The following is an 18,204-nucleotide window of genomic DNA, read 5'->3' as shown; positions in this document are numbered from 1 at the left end:
CGACAAACAATCATTTTAAATTGTAAAACTCCTACACTTATAAGTAACTTTCTGCTTTAAAAAAYGCTAGCTATCAATAAATTTTACAAAGTACGAAAAGGAAAAAATAAATTTGGTGTTTTTACCCACCTTAATATACGTATATACTCAAGTTGTCATACATAATGTATATTTTTGCTCATTTAACTTTCATTGACCATCAGCCTAAAGGTATTTATGATAATAATCGATCATTTCGCGCGCGACTGTCGCAAAAAGGTTATATCTTGAGCCCTTCTCCCCCGTCCTTTAGGATATAAATGCAAATGAAAAGTTTTGAAAACTTAAAATATCAAAAGACCGCAAGAACACCATAAGTCAAGCGGAAGAAAAACAAACTTTATGAAAAACTTTTGAATAAACTTATTCAATAGAGTCCTGTGCTCTCAACTGGTATTTAATAAGTCAAGTGTGAAGTATAAGTAAGTAAAGCCCTTTTTTGATAAATGAGGACAACTGCTTCAATTTGCTGTTGGAAAGTTTTATTTACCGCATTTGTTCAAAGGAGTGAGAAGTTGAATAACCAAGAAATGAAAAGAAGCGAGGTGCTGATTAAGACTTAAGGAGATGGGTTGCTTTATTATTATCATTATTTTTATTATAATTTTTTTTGGTTTTTGTATGCTGCATTTAGGGATTACGTTTATTTCAAAAAAATTTTTCAAGTATTTATTGAAATTTTATGTTTGTTTAAATTCGTTTTTTAATGTTAAATACTAAAGAATTAAAAAAAAAATACTGCCGAATATTTGCTTAAATAGTTTGCCTGAAAATTAATTACGTGGTCGAAGCTAAATTGCGACAATTAAGTTGTTAAATTGAWACAATTTATTTAATGGCAGACTTGTGTTAGCGGTTGGTTTCCAGCAAATTTCTTTTACACTTACTTTAAACGCCATAAATGTTTTCATATAAAAAGTGGCTGGTGAGAACTAGTCATTAGTCTTGTCGCCTCTTTCAACGCGTCCTAATTTTTCACTTTTATGTAAGCATAAATGTATAACTATAACTTTTTGCGGTCCCTAAAAATTATTTTACTTTTAAACGTCTCACTGAGCGCAAGATGTCACTTAAGCGTTACATTGACTTGGTCATTTTGGGTCGCCGCAAAAACTCGCAAAATTTGTAGAAGTATGTTGTTGGTCATTTTGTAGCACGCGACACATTAAAACAAACGAACAGAATGTATACTAACATTTTTATGTATATACATACATAATGCMGTAAAAGCCACGAATTTGCTGAGAGTGTTAAGCATAAGAGCATATAAAAAAAATGAAGTAGAGCATAAGGAGAACCCCGGCTAAATGTCTTTGCATTTCGTTTTGTTTTCAGGTTTTCACTTTCCTTCCGTTTTTTATACCCCGTACAGAAGATGAAAAATGTAGAAGACACTTTAAAAAGTGTGCTCTTATATATAAAAGATCGGCTGAGTCGATTTAGTCATGCCAGGAAGTCTGAATAGAAGAAGGAAATTGTTGAAGACCATTTAAAATGTGCACACTTATATATAAAAGATCAGTTGAGTTGATTTATCCAGGTCTTTAAGTCTGACAGTTTCTTCTTCTCCCTTTGGGTCGCCTTCAAACGGATGTCCTTTGGCTGCTCAGAGGATACGTAATATAATACCGAAAGTTGTGAGCTGCTGGAAATCGTGTCTGGCCAATCCCAAGTGAATGGGGATCAGAGAACTTTCCTCACTWACGTGAACTTCTACACATGACTCCATACGCAAACTAGTCCATCAGTTTTTGAGATATCGTTCTAAAATTATGGAAACGTGTTTTTCACCGCAAGAAGTTGCTTATTTGTTGGAATCTTCAATAACGGATCACTTAAGCATATAGATGCCATACAAACGGATCGACCAAAATTAAGTCCTTGTATGAAAAACTTTTTTATTTGACGAGGTATAGTCATGTAATTCGGGATAAATTATTATCTAGTTGCTATACAAACCGATCGACCAAAACCAAGTTCTTCACTGTTTAATTTGTAGGGTATTATAGCTCTGGCGCAAACCCTGTTAACGATTTTTCTTTCTTTTCCTTGCTTTTGTTGTTTTTTTTTTTACAAGTTTATATGATTGATGTGATTTGGTATGGTCGCAATTAAAAGTTTTTCTCGTCGTCTAATTGCTATGCTAATTTTTAGAAATAATTTCTCTCATTTCAGAACATTTTCGACTCATTTAGCACTTTCGTATCTTAGCGGCTGCTGCTGAGTTTGCTAAATATGTGGTAAGTTAGGKCTTGTAAGTGAGTCTAGTTATTTCCATTTGGCTTAACGTAGTTTCAACTTAAGTTAAATAAGGGAATAGGTAAGGAAATTTGGTTATCATGCAGGAAGAAAAAAACTCAAATAAGTGCTGTCATTTCGAAAATAAGATTTCTGTGTAAGCTTTTATTTTTGTAGTAGTTTAAGGTATAATAATGGGTAGTCGAAAAAGTATTTTCGTATTTATCAATAGAAGTCGTATATCTCCATATCATTCTATTCATAACCTATATAGTAACCTATATATGGTACATAGCGCTTATTTCGACTTAAGCTATTTTCTAAATAAGCTTAGGTATTTACATAATATTCACAGTAATAAAAGCTATACATTTCTGTTAAAGGRGTGTGTGTCATACAACCATATTGAAGCGTGAAATCATTACTCTCAGAGTGCGTTCAAGTGCTTTTTTTTATTACATAGAACTCTAAACTCAATTTTGACACCTTAAAAAGTTGTTAGAAAGTACCATTTTAAGAAACAAATATTTTCAAAAACTTTTTAGCTTAATACACCCCTAAAATATAATTTATAGTATAAAGAAAATCTTGTGTTCCATTATTTTTATGTATGTATGAGTATGTGTATCCAAATAACCGCAGGAAGGCATGAAAATCGCGAAGTATGCTACCCAAAAACGTCACGTGGGTTTTGTGTATTTATGATAATTTCTTTCCTAGGTTTTACAACACATTCCGTTTAAATTCGTTGGCCACTGACACACCAACAATGCTTTATTTTTTTATTCTATTCATGCCTTTTTGGTATGTTCTATTTTGCTATGTTTGCTAATACTTTTTGCATGCATTTTTTCCACTCCGTAACCAAAGCAACAACCTCTGGCCTTAATGGTGTTTGTGTTTAGTAAAGTATGTTTTTGGGGTCAAAACAATTGGTGCTTTGCTTCCGATCAGCATCAATTTATTCAATTATGGCTTGAAATTGTAGACAATTTGTCACATTCCAATTTCCATGCTTCTGACACATGTTTCACGTCAACGAAAGCTCTAAATATGTGGGTGTATAAGTGTGTGTCAATGCGCACGTGTGTTCGTATTTTACATTAGTTAATATAGTACTTCATAATGTGCATTAAGGAAGCGTGTATTGTTGGGTTAGGTTTATAAATGACATTTCTTCATCGAGTGGCTTTGAATATAAAGGAGTTGTAATCGTTGGATTTAATATACTCTTATATGTATTTTCGTGAAAAATTTTAAAGAAAACCAACGAAGAGGAAGCTACTAATATATGAYGAATGCTGTTGATATCGTTGAACTATTTAGGTCATCAACCTAAGCATATGGTCTGGTTGTATAGTAATCGTATTCCATCGTAAATTTAAACATTCAAATAATATGCCTTAAAAATTTCAATTATTTAAGAAATCAAATGCAGAAGTTAAAGCTTTTTTGCCATCTGAAGTACAATACCCAGTTCAATATTAACTGAAGCAGATATTATGCTCCTTGTAGTATATCGCTTGTTTTCGCATATAATTCTTACTGCTGATAGTATATAGTTTAGTACTMTTTTTCCCACAACATGAACCTCTATTTTCCCAGAAACCATTTAAAATCTCACAATGATTTGAAAACTAAAGTGAAAAGCTAGGCGCCAGTGGCCATATTATTAGTTRCCTCTACCTTTTTCTTACCAAATAACCTCACAAATCCGCAAGGATGCTCACTTTACTTAAAAAAACACAAACAATATTAAAATTAATTCAATAATGTCTATTTTATTTTCTGCGTAGGTTTGTTCTCCTTTTGTAAGCGAGCGCAATTGTCCTTTTTCTTGTTTGTGTTACATCCTTTTTTGCTTTGTGATATGCAAATTTCTTTGTGAAGCTTGGGGTTGGGCAAGCAATTTTATATATTCCACACGTTATTAAATTTCCCCTTACAAAAAAATATTTGCCAGTCGTAATGCATGATTGGTAGGAGGGCAGCTTGATAAATTCGTGGTGTTTGATATCCTACATATAAAATCAAATATTAAAAAAACCAAGAATTGTAGATGAAATTCATTAACAAACTTTTGTTGTAAATTCATTGTAAAAATTAATTTCGAAAAAAAAATATTTTTGAATTTTTTTGCTGCAACTAGAATTTTAGTAGTCTGTCTCTTATACACATCTAGATGTGTATAAGAGACAGGTATATACCTGAACTAGTATCTACATTTTTGGTATATAGATTTAAATAGCACCTCTTTTTCTTTCCAAGAAAGCTGCTTATTTGTAGGTACCGCTGATATCTGCCATACAAACTGACTTATAGTACTCTAGTTCCTGTAAGGAGAACTTTTTATTTGATAAAGTAACTTCATAAAATTTAGCCGAGACTAGTGTTTAAGGGTACGCTATAATCTTTGAAAAAAAGTTTTAGATCGGACAACTATAGCATATAGCTACATATAAACTGACCAATCAAAATCAAACTCGCTTTTCTCGCTTGCATAGTAAAAGGTATTGCCGTTTTTTTTGTTATATAATATTATGTTAATATACTTGAATTAATTTGCATGTCCAACAAAGCCATGCCTGAGACACTCTCATATTGTGCTTAAACAGAAATATACAATGAATAAGTAATACTCTATTCATTAGTAAAATAAAGCAACACTCCTACGATATATCTCGAACATATCGAAATGAATTCATTGATTGCTAAAATAGAAATTTGAAAAGAGTTGAAAGAAAGCGAAATCAGCAAGCAAAAGAAACGTGGTAGAAGTCGTAAGTGGTGAAGATGTTGGCCTGCTAAAGGCATATATGTATAAACCCATGATAATACACATTTCACTATCCACATAAATCAGTATAAACATGTTAATTTTCCACACATATGCTTAAATGCTTAAATCAAACCACGCAGCGCACTTAAACAGTAGCGTACAGTGATTTGACAGAAACCGCCTCCCGGCCTGATCAGAAAATTGCCGCCACCTCAATTAAAGTCACACAAAAACAACAAAAAAAAAACAAGTATACAAAAATCGCGATTAACTTACGATTGCTCCGACTTTATTTGGGTTGTAGAGTGAAGGTCTTTGGTGTTTTGTGCCCGTGTTTTAAATTGCCTTCCTGTTTTTTACCCCCCCTTTCTTTGCCTTTTTATAGTTGCACTGTGCTTACTATATATTCTGGCAACACTTAATTTAAAAAATTGCCCGTACACGCCCACTCGTCATACTTCTGGTCTGCAGTTGTGGTAAAAATGTRAGAGTGAAGCATTTTTCAACTCAAAGTGTAGCGTACAAAGTGGGCTTTATGTTTGTATATTTGTTGATGCTTAGCAAAAAAACAAAATTGGTGAAAAAGTTGTTGTTTGCCGTTGATGGCAAAATTGAGAGTGAGAGTTTCGTTCAAGGCGAAATTGAGAATGCAATCAAAATTGTGGTGGAATGCTGCAAACTAATAACTAAAATGTTTGTATGAATTTATACACTATATACATACATGCATATATACTCAAGCCACCAATGAAATTTGTATCAGTTCGTGTAGCACAACAATGCTTCACTCTCTTTCATTCTGAAAAATTCGAAGTGAAAGATGCACCTCGCTATGGTCGACCGATCGTTGAAAAACTCGAACGTACTTGTTGGTGTAAAGTTGAACTCAAAAGAGGCTTGTGAAAAGTGGCTGTCCAAGTTCTTCGTAAATAAGGAGAGTGGTATTATGAAGTTGCCGTCTAGATGGAACACTTTCTATAAAGCATTGAATAAAGAGCAAAAAAGCGGATGGGAAATATTTGACAACCTAATATTTGGAGGCGTTTAGAGTAGGCAAAGTCCTAAATAATTTCATCGTGACACGATTAAATTATAATAAATAGCGTTCATTTACTAGCGATTGAATGCGATTTATAAACATGAAACCCCTAATGATAAAATATTACCTTGAAAAGTAGTTTAAATTTCACTATAGAACATAATCGGTCCACATGAATTTTGGAGGAGTAAAATTCTGCTGAATAATGAGAAACTCATTAGTATATAACTAGTTCAATTATTACCGAACAAAATGGTGATAGAATATTTTAATGATTTTTCCAAAAAATGGCAAATTCTAAAATCTATTATTATTTAAGAACGAAATGTCAATATTAAAAAGAAAATGAACAAAATTCTTTCAGCAACAACAACTAATCGCATTATTATTTTTGTGCTTGTGCAATGACCATCGTCACTGGTTCAATGTCACTGTCAAAGTTCAAGGTAATGTGCACATCACAATACAACAACATTCAGTTAACAGCGCTAATTACACTCTCCCGCTCTCTGCAGACTGCGAGCAGTTTGATGAACCCACTTCTTGGCATTACGCACAACCGCAATCGGTTGCATTCTGTTGAAAAAGTTAAACTGTTTATTTAGAGTAAAGTTTTTTCATTAAAGTAGATCCGAAACTAATTGTTGCACAAACTTGAACAGATTGAATGAGTTGAAGGCAATACAAGATTGTGCTAATTGCGATTTTATACAATTCGCTGTTAATTAATAAAGTGGTTGAATAGAGCAAAGCTCGAGGGGAACTTTTCTTTTAGCTAATTGAGTTGCGTTATTTAATACTCGTATAACCGCATTTACTAGATAATTTTCGCAGTGCAAAAAGTGTGATAAAATAATTACTTATAGGGTGCTGTATATATGCATATATAGGTATGTATATGTATGCATATATAGGATTTTTTTCTGATGCTGTGCTTTAGTTGTTTGCTAATATATTGGTTAGTCAAAAAAATCGTTTCGTATTTTGTAAATAGATGGCGTTGCAGTCGTATGCCTGTACCTCCAGTTTTACCCATCGCACTATGTCACACCATATAGTGTTGGAAAAGCGAGATTTTAAGCTTCATTCAACCAAAAAAAAAATTTAATTCGGGAAGTTCAAAAAAAGTTACAGCTGTTCAAAAATAAGTGAAAATAACGTAGAAATTCGCTTTATTTTGAAATTTTTGTATAAAAAAGGAAAGAAGTTTATGGAGATGAAGATGTATCAGTTCGTGTAGCACAACAATGGTTCGCCCGCTTCCGTTTTGAAAATTTCTGGAATAATGTYTCTAGCGGAAAAATAGCAAAAAGTGGTCGACCAATATTTCCAAAAAATTATTTCAACCYTAATCAGACTTTAATCAGATATAAATAAAAAGTTTTATACAAAACAGAAAATTCAAGCAAAATAATTAATATTCGTGCATTAATATTGCCGTTGCATGTATATTTATACATCACATGACACTTACTTCTCAACSAACTAGTAATTTTCCTCTACTAGCCTCTCGTCTACCTGCTAATTTTGGCAAAATTAATTACTGTGCTATCTGTCTTCCGCTTGTGTGTAGTAGTACATAACTTTTATCACATCTCATCTTTGCACATTGCTGAGAAATGGTCAAACGTTTGTACATATTATCCTGCCATGGGTAATGATAATAACGAGAGGACACGGCTAATTAAGCCAAAGTTGWGTCATTGTACGTGTATGACGGCGGSAATATGAGCATCAGCAAAGCAGGCAGGTAAAATACAAGTAGTTACAAGTATAGAACTGTCAAGATAAGTACATATACATACATATTTGCGTGTGTATACATAAGTAAAATGAGATTATTTCTCTAGCAAGTGGCTAGCCTTTCTATCTCAACAAAAGCTAATGAATGACAAAATTTGACTCTTTTGTGGAATAATTTGTTGCTTTGATATGTTATGCGAATATACGAATATATAGTCGTTTTTGCTTGCCTATCTATAAAGCATATTAACCTAGATACTTTTACGTATAGCTACAAAAGTTCTTATAGGRCACTCACATATTTATTCAAATATGTATGTATTGACAAACTCATAAATTTTGCATCATATATATTTATGTGTATATTTGTATCACGCAAGCATTGTTAAATAATACTCATATTCCTGTGCTCATATCCGCACACATTTCCATATCCTCTGCACATACAAATGTTGTAATTAAAAGTGTGCTTTTTATCTTGCAGACCTTTGCCACATACACACACACACATAACCATATGTAAATAATATTAACACAATATTAGTAGCGAACATGGTCTTATTCATAGAAGCTCCAGTTGCACTAATCACGAATTTATTCACCTGAGTTCTCTCACATTGATATTCACACATACTTACACATATGCATACTGTGTAAATGCAAGTGGGTAAAGCGAGCTCTCACTTGAGTAAAAAATAATAGGCTGTGGGTTTGTATAGATTTATAAAAAACAAAGTTTGGTCTTCATTGCGGATAGGCAGTATAATATAGTTTTGAAGGTGGCTGCTATAATGGTTGATTCTTCTTTAAAGATTATCAAGCGAGCGCCACTAACTTAGTGTAACTTAATTAATGCCTGTAAATTTCTCTACGATTCCTCGTAAATAAAAGTCACCAATAAAGTCTTAAACAACATTTGGATCACCCATCTGAGGTTTAAATTATAGGAAGAAAGTAAAAAGGACAATGGTGGAATGGCGCTTAGAAAAGCACATGATCACTACCCTTCGGATGTGGAGTTAGAATCTAGTTGTCCAATAAGATCAAAAATCGAAATGCCACGAAAAAATTTAGTCTCAAGCTTACTTAGCCATTAAGAGCCAGCCGTACTTTTGTAAAAACTTTAATTTTATTGAGCGAAGTAAATTACGAAAKATTTTGCAACTGTAACAACTTTCGCAGAAATTATGCCTACAGTCACCTGTTTGCARCGGAACCAGATGCATCAAGTGGTCCTTCCTCAACTACGTCCACAATATAAAACCATATACCGACCAAACTTCGGACGCAAYAAACTCTAGTCATCCATTGACCGCCATTCACAGTAGAGCCATTAACATCGCCACTGACTCCCTCTAAGTTGACGGCATACTTGGAGTCAAACCACCACCCATTGCCGACGAAGAGCTCGAGTTGTGGGAGTGACCCTTTCGCAGCTTYATTATGGATATTGTAGCAGGTTAAACTCTTACTTATCCAGAATAGACCCTGACATATCAAACATACTATGTACGATTTGGCTCACTGTGACTCTTTTGTTGTCGAAACTGCCGCCGTTTAGATGGACCTGTCCGGGCCAACTGGAATACAGAAGAAACCAAAGAATGGCGCGTTCTTCGGAGCTATTTTCATAACAATATTAAAACAAGTAGCTTGGGATTTAAGTTGAAAACAGAAAATATTTCAATATTCGGCGCAAAAGCGGTAAACTTTGTGTTAGATCCGAGATATATAACTAAGGAGTAACCTTTCAACAATAGCTTGGTATTTGATTTGGAGTTCTGCGGTCGCCGTAATATTCGCAAAAAATGTCGAAACTCTATGTACCAAGAACCAAGCACAAATGGGATTTGATTAAAATATAAGCAGCTTGATAGAAAACAAGTTTTTTTGAGATAAGTCACTACCTTAAACAACTTCGAGGTTTAAGAAGCCATATAAGAACCATTAATTATTAGTGAAAAATGAGAGTATTCTACCAAGAATCTGTAAAAATATTTCCCACTGTGTTTTTTTTTACACTCTGGTATAACTTGCTTCGCTTAAATTTGACACAGTTTCTGAATATTTTCGCTAGACAGATCAAATAAAGTCACACACAAATACACCCGTATATAATAATACAGGGAAGCCAACATAAAACTGACGTTGAACTGAATGAGAAAATTAACGAATTTCGTCAAAACTTCAACATACATGCATACACTCGTGTTTGGACGCAGGAMTTTTTATGACTCGCTATTTTGGAGCGATTTGATATCGAATAACGCCGTAAAATGAGTGTGCAATAAAAAGGCAGGAGAGTAAAATATAAAACATTGTTTGTTGTGTGCAAACTAAAAACAACAATAAACCACTGCATTAACAGCGCAGCGGATGGAAGCCCTTAAAAATTAAGCAAAAATTTGCATTTCAGCGTCTATTAGGCTACGCAAACGATAAGCAGAGAGAAGTGAGGCAATTGTTGGAAACAACTGAAGCGTAATGGGAGTAGCTGGTAATAAGAGTATCTGATTTGACAAAACAAACAAAAACACAGTGACTGTGAACAAATCTTTTTTTGTTGTGTGAGGAGACAAAAGGAATGCCTAAAAGTGTTGTTTCTAGGTACAAGTATATGTGGGTATATACATATGTATTTATATACCAGCTTCTGAAGTGTTATTTATTAGTACGGGAATTTGAAGTAGCTGCAAGGGTGTGTGAAAAAATTTTAATGGTGTTTTTATAAAAAGAAGCCTAAAGTATGTATCCATGTATGTATGTTGTTTACGTGTGAAAATTTTTAAAATTAATAAAATGTTCTCACTTTCTTAATTCTATTAAATTTTAATGTTGGAAAAGGCTCCCGGTGATTCAACTTTTAAAAATACAARTCTAGGAGTGGTGCAAAGCCATCAAAGACGGTCGAGAKATCGTTGAAGATCGTTCTGGACGACCTTCGAACTCTTCAACTAATGAAAATATTAAAACAATGAAGRAWATGGTGCTTGAAAATCGAAAGTGTTAAAGATGGCAAAAGAGCTCGACATCTCTCGCGAATCCGTTCGAATGATTTTGGTGGATATTTTGGGTAGGAAACGCGTCCTTGCTCGAATCMTCCCGATAAAGATAATTTTTTTTTTTCAAAAATAATACCGTCAACAGCTCTCTTTGGACATGCTTGATCGYACAAAGTCCGAACCCATATTCATAGAGAGCATTATAATTGCCCAWGAAACATGAATTTATGAGTTTGAGATACAAACAAGTCAACAATCATTGGAAACCAGGGGGAAAACGAGTCGAAACCAAAAAACCCACGCCAAAGCCGCTCAATTTTTTCGATACTCGTGGCTTTGGTTCATCATGAAATTGTTCCGGAAAAACAGACGGTCAATAAATAATTCTATTTGGCTGTAGCGAGGTGTATGAGTAAAAACATCCATCAAGAACGTCCGCAATTGTGGAAGAACAATTCATGCATTTTACACGATGATAACGCACCATCGCATCGAGCGCTGATTGTCCCTGAATTTAAAGCCAAAAAACGCCATAGATACCACAATAATCACCAGATTTACTTTTTCACAAACTGAAGCTTCCGCTTCGTGCAACCCGTTTTCAGTGTATCGAAGAGATAAAGTAAAATTCGCTGAAGGAACCGAAGGCCATTCCAACACTGCTTCTGAAGAGTGTTTCGAGGACTGAAAAAGTCGCTGTAATGGCAGCAGTATCGGGCCTTATTTCTTTCGAAATGGGGCAGGAAATGCCGTTACCATCAGTAGCGTGCACTATAATATGATGGTGACCGACTTTTTATAGCGAACTTTGATAAAATTGACGCGGAAGACTTACATTTCCAATAAGACGTTGCTCCACCTCGGATTCCATGTCTAAATATGTATACATTGCGTGCAAACTTTGGCGACTTGTTAATTCCGAGAAATGACCGCCAAGATCGTGTGATTTAACGCCTGTAGATTATATTCTCTGGAGGTGTGAAATCAACGGTTTACGTCMATCAACCAGCAACGCTCGAGGAGTTCGAAGACAACACCGGGTCAACGAAAAGTGGCGTAAACGGATGAGGATATGCAAACGAGATGGAAGGATGTCAACGSGATATTTTATAACCACACATCAAGTTAAGAAGCTGGAAAAATCTTAGAACAACCCGAACGAATGAACGTTGAGTATATTTTTACAGCCCAACAATGAAGAGTTCTTTTGACAATCTTGTTTACCGTTCCCCAAAAATATGCATTTATATGTATGAAATTTTGAAATCTTCTGTTCATAGTAATATATACTTATAAATAAGTTTATTCAGTCACCAAAATTATGCTCATATATTAGTTTGTCAAAAAAGTCTTGCGGTATTTTCGCTAGTTGGCGCTGAGAGCGCGTAGTTCTAGTTTTATTCGTCGCATCGGGTCATGCTATACCTTTTTGGAAAGCTCATTGCAAGTGCTAACACATGTTTGATTGATTGTCGTTTCTTTTAAGTCGTTCGTGAGTTATGGCGTCGCAAACATGGAGCAAAATAAAGAAAAAATAATCCATATTTTACAGTACTACTACGATAGACCGGCGTAGTAGCAGCCGTAGCATTGATCAAGAGCTGGGCATGAGTCATCAAACAAAATTTTATGAACATTTGAAAATTCAATTAAAATACCGCAAGTCTTTTTTGACAACCTAATATTAGYATGTTGGCATATTCAATCACATAATTACACATAAGTATTTATAACTCACCAGCGCATTGGCTTTGCCGGTGCGATCATCGACCCACAGCAACACCAAATCAGCATTGGCCATACGGGGATTCTTCCGCGCAAAACCGAGTCCAATGAAGCCACGTGTATTGACAGTAGCACGAAAGTGTATCTCCTTCGAGGTGGTGCCTTTYAGCCACCACTCCAGCCAGTACAGGCCATTGGCATCCATCATTTCGATGCGACGCCAATTGGTGTGATGCATGCCCAACGACGACACATTGGTGGCAGCGGTATCGGTGGTGGTGGTRCTGCTGCTCGTACTGCTGCCTGCGGCTGTGGAATTTGCTGCGCCAATGCCATGCTGCTGATGACGATGATGCCGCTGATGCGAGTGTGTATACTCTGGCAATGCGGTGGCCACTTGCAGTGCTGCTAGATACATTGTCAATGTGCTCATAATTATGTAAAGGCTACAGTTCATGCCGGCAACGTAGGCAGTTGGCTTGCGCAACTGTTGTCCTTGTAGACTGTGGGCCATTTTGGACTTTTTATTGCGAAAAAATTATGTAATGGAATATGTGTTGTTGTTTGTTGGTATTTTATAGATTTTTATATTTATAGCGGTATCTTTGCACTCAATTTAGCTTTGTAATGATTTTGATTATACTTTTAGTTAACTTTAGGGTTGTTGATTTTGCTAGATTTGCATTTTTTAGACACTAGGGTGGGTTTTAAACATTTATATGTACATTTGAGGAATTTTACAATATATATAAACTTATGTATTTTTTTCATGCATCTGAGACATTTGTATCACTTGTGTACACCAAATGAAACATTTTTTTCACCGAACTTCACCAATGCAACGCAATTTGATATGCAAAAAGCGGCTTTCAGTTTATTATGAGCAAAATTTGTAATAAATAAACGCTTATATTTTCTCACTACACATATTATTTTTATTTTCGTCGGCTTCAAATAGCAAATAAGATTGTATTCCTGTTATAGCGTAGGTTATTTTTAGCCGCAAATCCAATTTCATTTCAAGCAGCTGCCGTGCCAACACATGTATGTATAGATGTAAGCATGTAAATATTTTCGTTGATATGCACTTTTGCACACAAACACGTGTATAAAATTTAATTTTTTTGAAGTAACCGAAAAAATAGCAGCTGCCGCTATTATCACCAGTCCCCTCCAGCAGGAAAGAGCCCCCTAATTTTCTTATTGCAATACCTTTACTTACTTTTGTATTGTCGGGTTATATACATACATACATATACATTTACGCAAAAGTATATGTATTTGAGTAGATTTTGTTTGTGTTGTTGTAAGGTAGTTTAGTTACTCGTTGGGTTTGCACTCGCGCATGCGCTACACTCACTTGCGTGCTCGATCCCCTAAACGCGACGCGGTTAGCTTATAGCTGTACATATGTATGTATGTGTGACCGTTTAAAGCGAATTTAACAGCTGCGGCGAAGGGCTAAATGAGCGCACGAGTTCACTATGCTTATTTGTTGTTGTTGTTGCACTAACTGCTACACACATTTGTCGCTTCAATTAAGGATGCGGCGGAAGGTACACAATTTTTGCATATGTGTATGCATGTGTGCGTTGTAATATATTTTTTTCGCACTGCATACAATAATATTAGTTGCTAAATTATACAATTTTTTATTTTTGTATCTATCACATATCAAACAATACCTTCATTGAACACAATATTCCTTTCCTTCTAATTATGTATATATTTAGGTATGTTAAGTCGCATTCATCCGTGCCACATTACGCGTAGTACTTTACGGCGCGCGTATTCCTTTAGAACTGCGGCTGCGCGCCTTTGCCAGATTGTGTTCAACTTGTGCGCGCCAGCTAAGTCAGCCATGCATAGTCAATGCTTGTGGCTTCCTTCGTTCCCCTGGGCCTATAGCAACGACGAATATAAGCGCACAGCCGGCAGCAATATTAACTACATGCTGGTGTACATATAAACATATTGAAGTATATGAGCATCTGACTGGCAGCAAGCCAGTCTAAACACTCAGCACTATGCGACGTATAAGTCGTTGAGTGAGTTAGTGAGTCAGCGCGSCGTTTAGTCATTCATGCAGGCAATTCACACTCACCATCGATAYRTGGCAGTTGTGTTAAAAATATTGGTTTGTTATGTTTTTGTTGCTTTTATTTTTATATTTACATYGTAGCCTAGTTGGCTTTTGAGCAATGTTTGAAGAAATAATCATGTACAAATAATTACTATTTGCTTTAGAAACATTTGCTGTGGGGGAAAATCAAGATTTATAGTAGGAAAATTTGTAGCAAACTATTATTATTAAAAAAAAAAAAATTTATCAGAAAATCTGTCAACTTCATTAATGTCTATTAATGGAAATTTTTATCAGAAAATCTATCAACTTCATTAATGTCTACTAATTGGAGCATATACTTATACATCCTATATGTAACGGCTGAGGTAGTCGAAGAACCAGCCTCATCTGCATACACCTTCACACTATTTTTCACTTCTTGGCAACACTTTGAATACAAAAAATGCAATTSTGTGCGAAAAAAGTATTTAAAACCCTTATTTCACGCCTTAAAAACTTGAATTCCCTATTCACAACTTGGTTCAAAGAAGATATATTTAAGTATAGAAGTGGGTTGTTTAATTTTTTTCGCAAAAAGCCACATTTTCTCCACACAATTTTAATTTCGAAAAAACCTTTTTTGAATTCTAAAACCGAGTTATAAGACCCTGCAAGCAACTTTTTTCCAAGACACTCCAGAATAATTGCTGCCATTGTCGTATTTTTTAAATATTTGTCTATGAAAAATTAACAAAATTCTTCTCAAATGTCTTATTATAATCTAACATTGGTTTTTAAAAATAGATTTAAAAAAAAAACAAAAAAGTCCAAAAAGGGGTATTGTTTGACACGAATTAAGCCTATTCCCCCTAAATACAAGCAGAAATTGTGAGTTATATAAATAGCTGGAAAAAAAGTTTCTTCTTCCTTGATTATTTTCGGATTTTTTTTTAAATTTATCAGACACAGAGCTTTGCAGGCACATTTATTTTCAGAGCATTATTTTTCCTTTCTCGATTGACTGTAAAAAATAAGCCAATAGTATGGTAAATACCAATCAAATCAAATCAAGTAAATACATGTGAAAGAACTGACGCCGCTCGACCTTCCCAAGTGACATCGCTGCTCTTTATGCGTTTTTGAAAAGTTCCAAGAAACTCAGCCGCTGGAATAGTCCATCCATCGGTTCATATTTGTTTAAAAATAATGCAAGTTAGAASGTAACCGTCAATTTATGCTTGAATTAAAGCTCGTGATCTCGGCGGCATTTGATTAAAAACGACGCAATTTCCYACACATCTCATCAATTAATGGATTTATTTTGGTGAGCAGATAATTTCACATTTTCAGCCGTTAGATAGGCCCCCAAGATCGTGTGATATCACATCGTTAGACTTTTTCCTGTGGGGATATTTAAAATCTAAAGTCTATGGACGGACAATCCTGCTTCGATTCAGAATGTGGACCAAAACGTCATGCGTGTCATTTGCCGGTTACCAAACGAAAAGCTCGAACCATCTGAGACGTAGTTGCGGCCAACATTTGAAAGAGAYAATCTTCAAAAAATAAATGCCAAAGAATGCTTTTTTCGAATAATACTAAACATTCTCCATTAACTTTGAAATTTTTGTGTTTTTTTCTTAAAAAAAAATAGGAACTCTCCACGTACTATATTCTATATACTACCGCAATTTTTCTTTCTAGCGGCACCTCTCCTGGTGGTATATTCATCTTTAAAACATATTTTTTGGTAATAAAAACTTCATACGATTCGCCATTTTACTGCGCGTTCTCTTTCCGTGCTGTTCTCTTGTCAAAAAATTGTAGGTTAATAATTGAAATTGAATAAGAGAGTATGTGCATACCTCATGAAAGTGCTACCAAAATTTTTTGTTTGTATATTTTAAGCCAGTTTTAATAACGATTTGTTGTTATAATGATAAATTATTCTCAAAAATTGAGACACAAATATTTTATTTCTTCGATTTTGAAAAATTGAGACTTGAAATTCATTAAATTATTTAAAAAAAAAAACAACGAAGATACATGATTTTTGGTCGAGACTTGTTTGTGCAAGGTGCTGCCTATTTACTCGAAGATCTGTTATAGTTTGTTCGATTCGCTACTCTGCGCTGCTAAGCGAATCGAAGAGAACTAATAAAACACTCACAATCATGCAAAATGTTAACTGGGTTTTAGACCATAACATTGAAATTGCTCGCACTTATTCGGTAGTGAGTTAGTCGCTTGATGAGCGAATATCTTAGTGATTGAGTGAGCAAGTGAGTGTGACGCCGAATGTACAGGTAAGCAGCGCAAATATATTKGTAAATGTATGTATGCACCCTATCCCCCTCTATTTGCTTACCTCCACGCAAACACACAAAGTTACACATACATGTATACAATTATATTTGTGTGTAATTTGGCGGTGCCTGGTGCCTGAGCTGCATTTACATATACATATTTCTTTTTGAAATTCATTGCATGTTCGCAATACATTTTGCCTATACCACGAGTTTTGAATGCGTTGTTGTTGCTAAACTTTTTTGCTGCTCTTTATTGTTCTTATGCTGTTGTTGTTGCTTACGTTGCTGGTGCGCCTGCGCTTGCGCATACAAAACGCGTTCTGCGAGATATTTTCACGTGTGCTAACGCCGCGGCGCGTTGTGCTGCTCAGCAAACGGCAAGCCAAGCCTGTTGTTGTTGCACTRCTGTGTTTTGTGACTCTGGCTTAATTTAAGTGGCGAAATTGTTTGTGTTGTTGACATTGCGTGTTTCGTGCAACGAATACATACATATATATGTATATATTTAGTGTGTGGTTCGATTTATACTAACTTCTTCTACCTAAAGATCGCACGAAGGTACGTTATGTGTTGTTGTTTTCTACTGCCTTTTCCCCTTGGTCTATACAATTTTGTAGGTTTTCCGAAGAGGGCTGTTGTGTTTTTTTATATTTTCCTTTTCCCTTTTATTGTTTGGTATGCTCTATTTTTTTATGCATCTGCCTTTGTTGTTAGTGCTCTATTGGTTGTGGCGCGCATTGATCCTGTTATACGGCGTACTTCGTTTTATGCTCTTTATATCCTTTGCTGGCATTTTGTCGTGTTGTTTCGTTTGTAGTTTTGTAGTTTCAGGAGCAGAGTATTCACAAGTGCTGCAAAGGATTTTCCCTCATTCTTATTGGTGTACATACCACAACTGCATACATACTCATATATATATATGTATATTATATATGTATATCCATATATATATGTACGTAGTGACATACTTTGTCCTATCGTCATATCTTTGTGTTGTGCCGGGTTTCGAATTGAATGTAGAAATTTCGGCTTGAACATTTCATAACAGTTGTAAACTTATCATCTGGCAAAACAGCTGTGATTAAAGATTATCGATTGTCTTCGAATTGCCACTTTTCTGCTCGCTGTGTTTGAGTTTCAGTCACTTGCCAAACTGGAATTTGTATGTCAGTCAAAATGAATTATAAGGAAATGCTAAGAGAACCTTGTGGTCAATAAAAATTTGCTCAGTCGGGATACCCTTCCTAGCCAGCTCATTACCTTTA

General features: G+C 35.0%; 1 protein-coding gene across 1 annotated transcript in view; it reads right to left on the bottom strand.

Annotated features, from left to right (window-relative positions):
• The window catches only part of LOC108967319 (MOXD1 homolog 1), a 30,614-nt gene extending 16,174 nt beyond the window's left edge, over positions 1-14,440 (bottom strand). Inside the window, exon 1 of the mRNA XM_018930640.1 lies at positions 12,579-14,440. Coding sequence (XP_018786185.1) covers positions 12,579-13,079 — 501 coding nt within the window. The 5' untranslated portion in view covers positions 13,080-14,440. The remainder of the gene's footprint in view (positions 1-12,578) is intronic.
• Positions 14,441-18,204: the final 3,764 nt, after the last annotated feature.

Source organism: Bactrocera latifrons, unplaced genomic scaffold (assembly GCF_001853355.1).
Source record: "Bactrocera latifrons isolate USDA-ARS-PBARC rearing strain unplaced genomic scaffold, ASM185335v1 scaffold_182, whole genome shotgun sequence".
Lineage (NCBI taxonomy): Eukaryota > Metazoa > Arthropoda > Insecta > Diptera > Tephritidae > Bactrocera > Bactrocera latifrons.
This window is presented reverse-complemented; position numbering and strand designations above follow the sequence as displayed.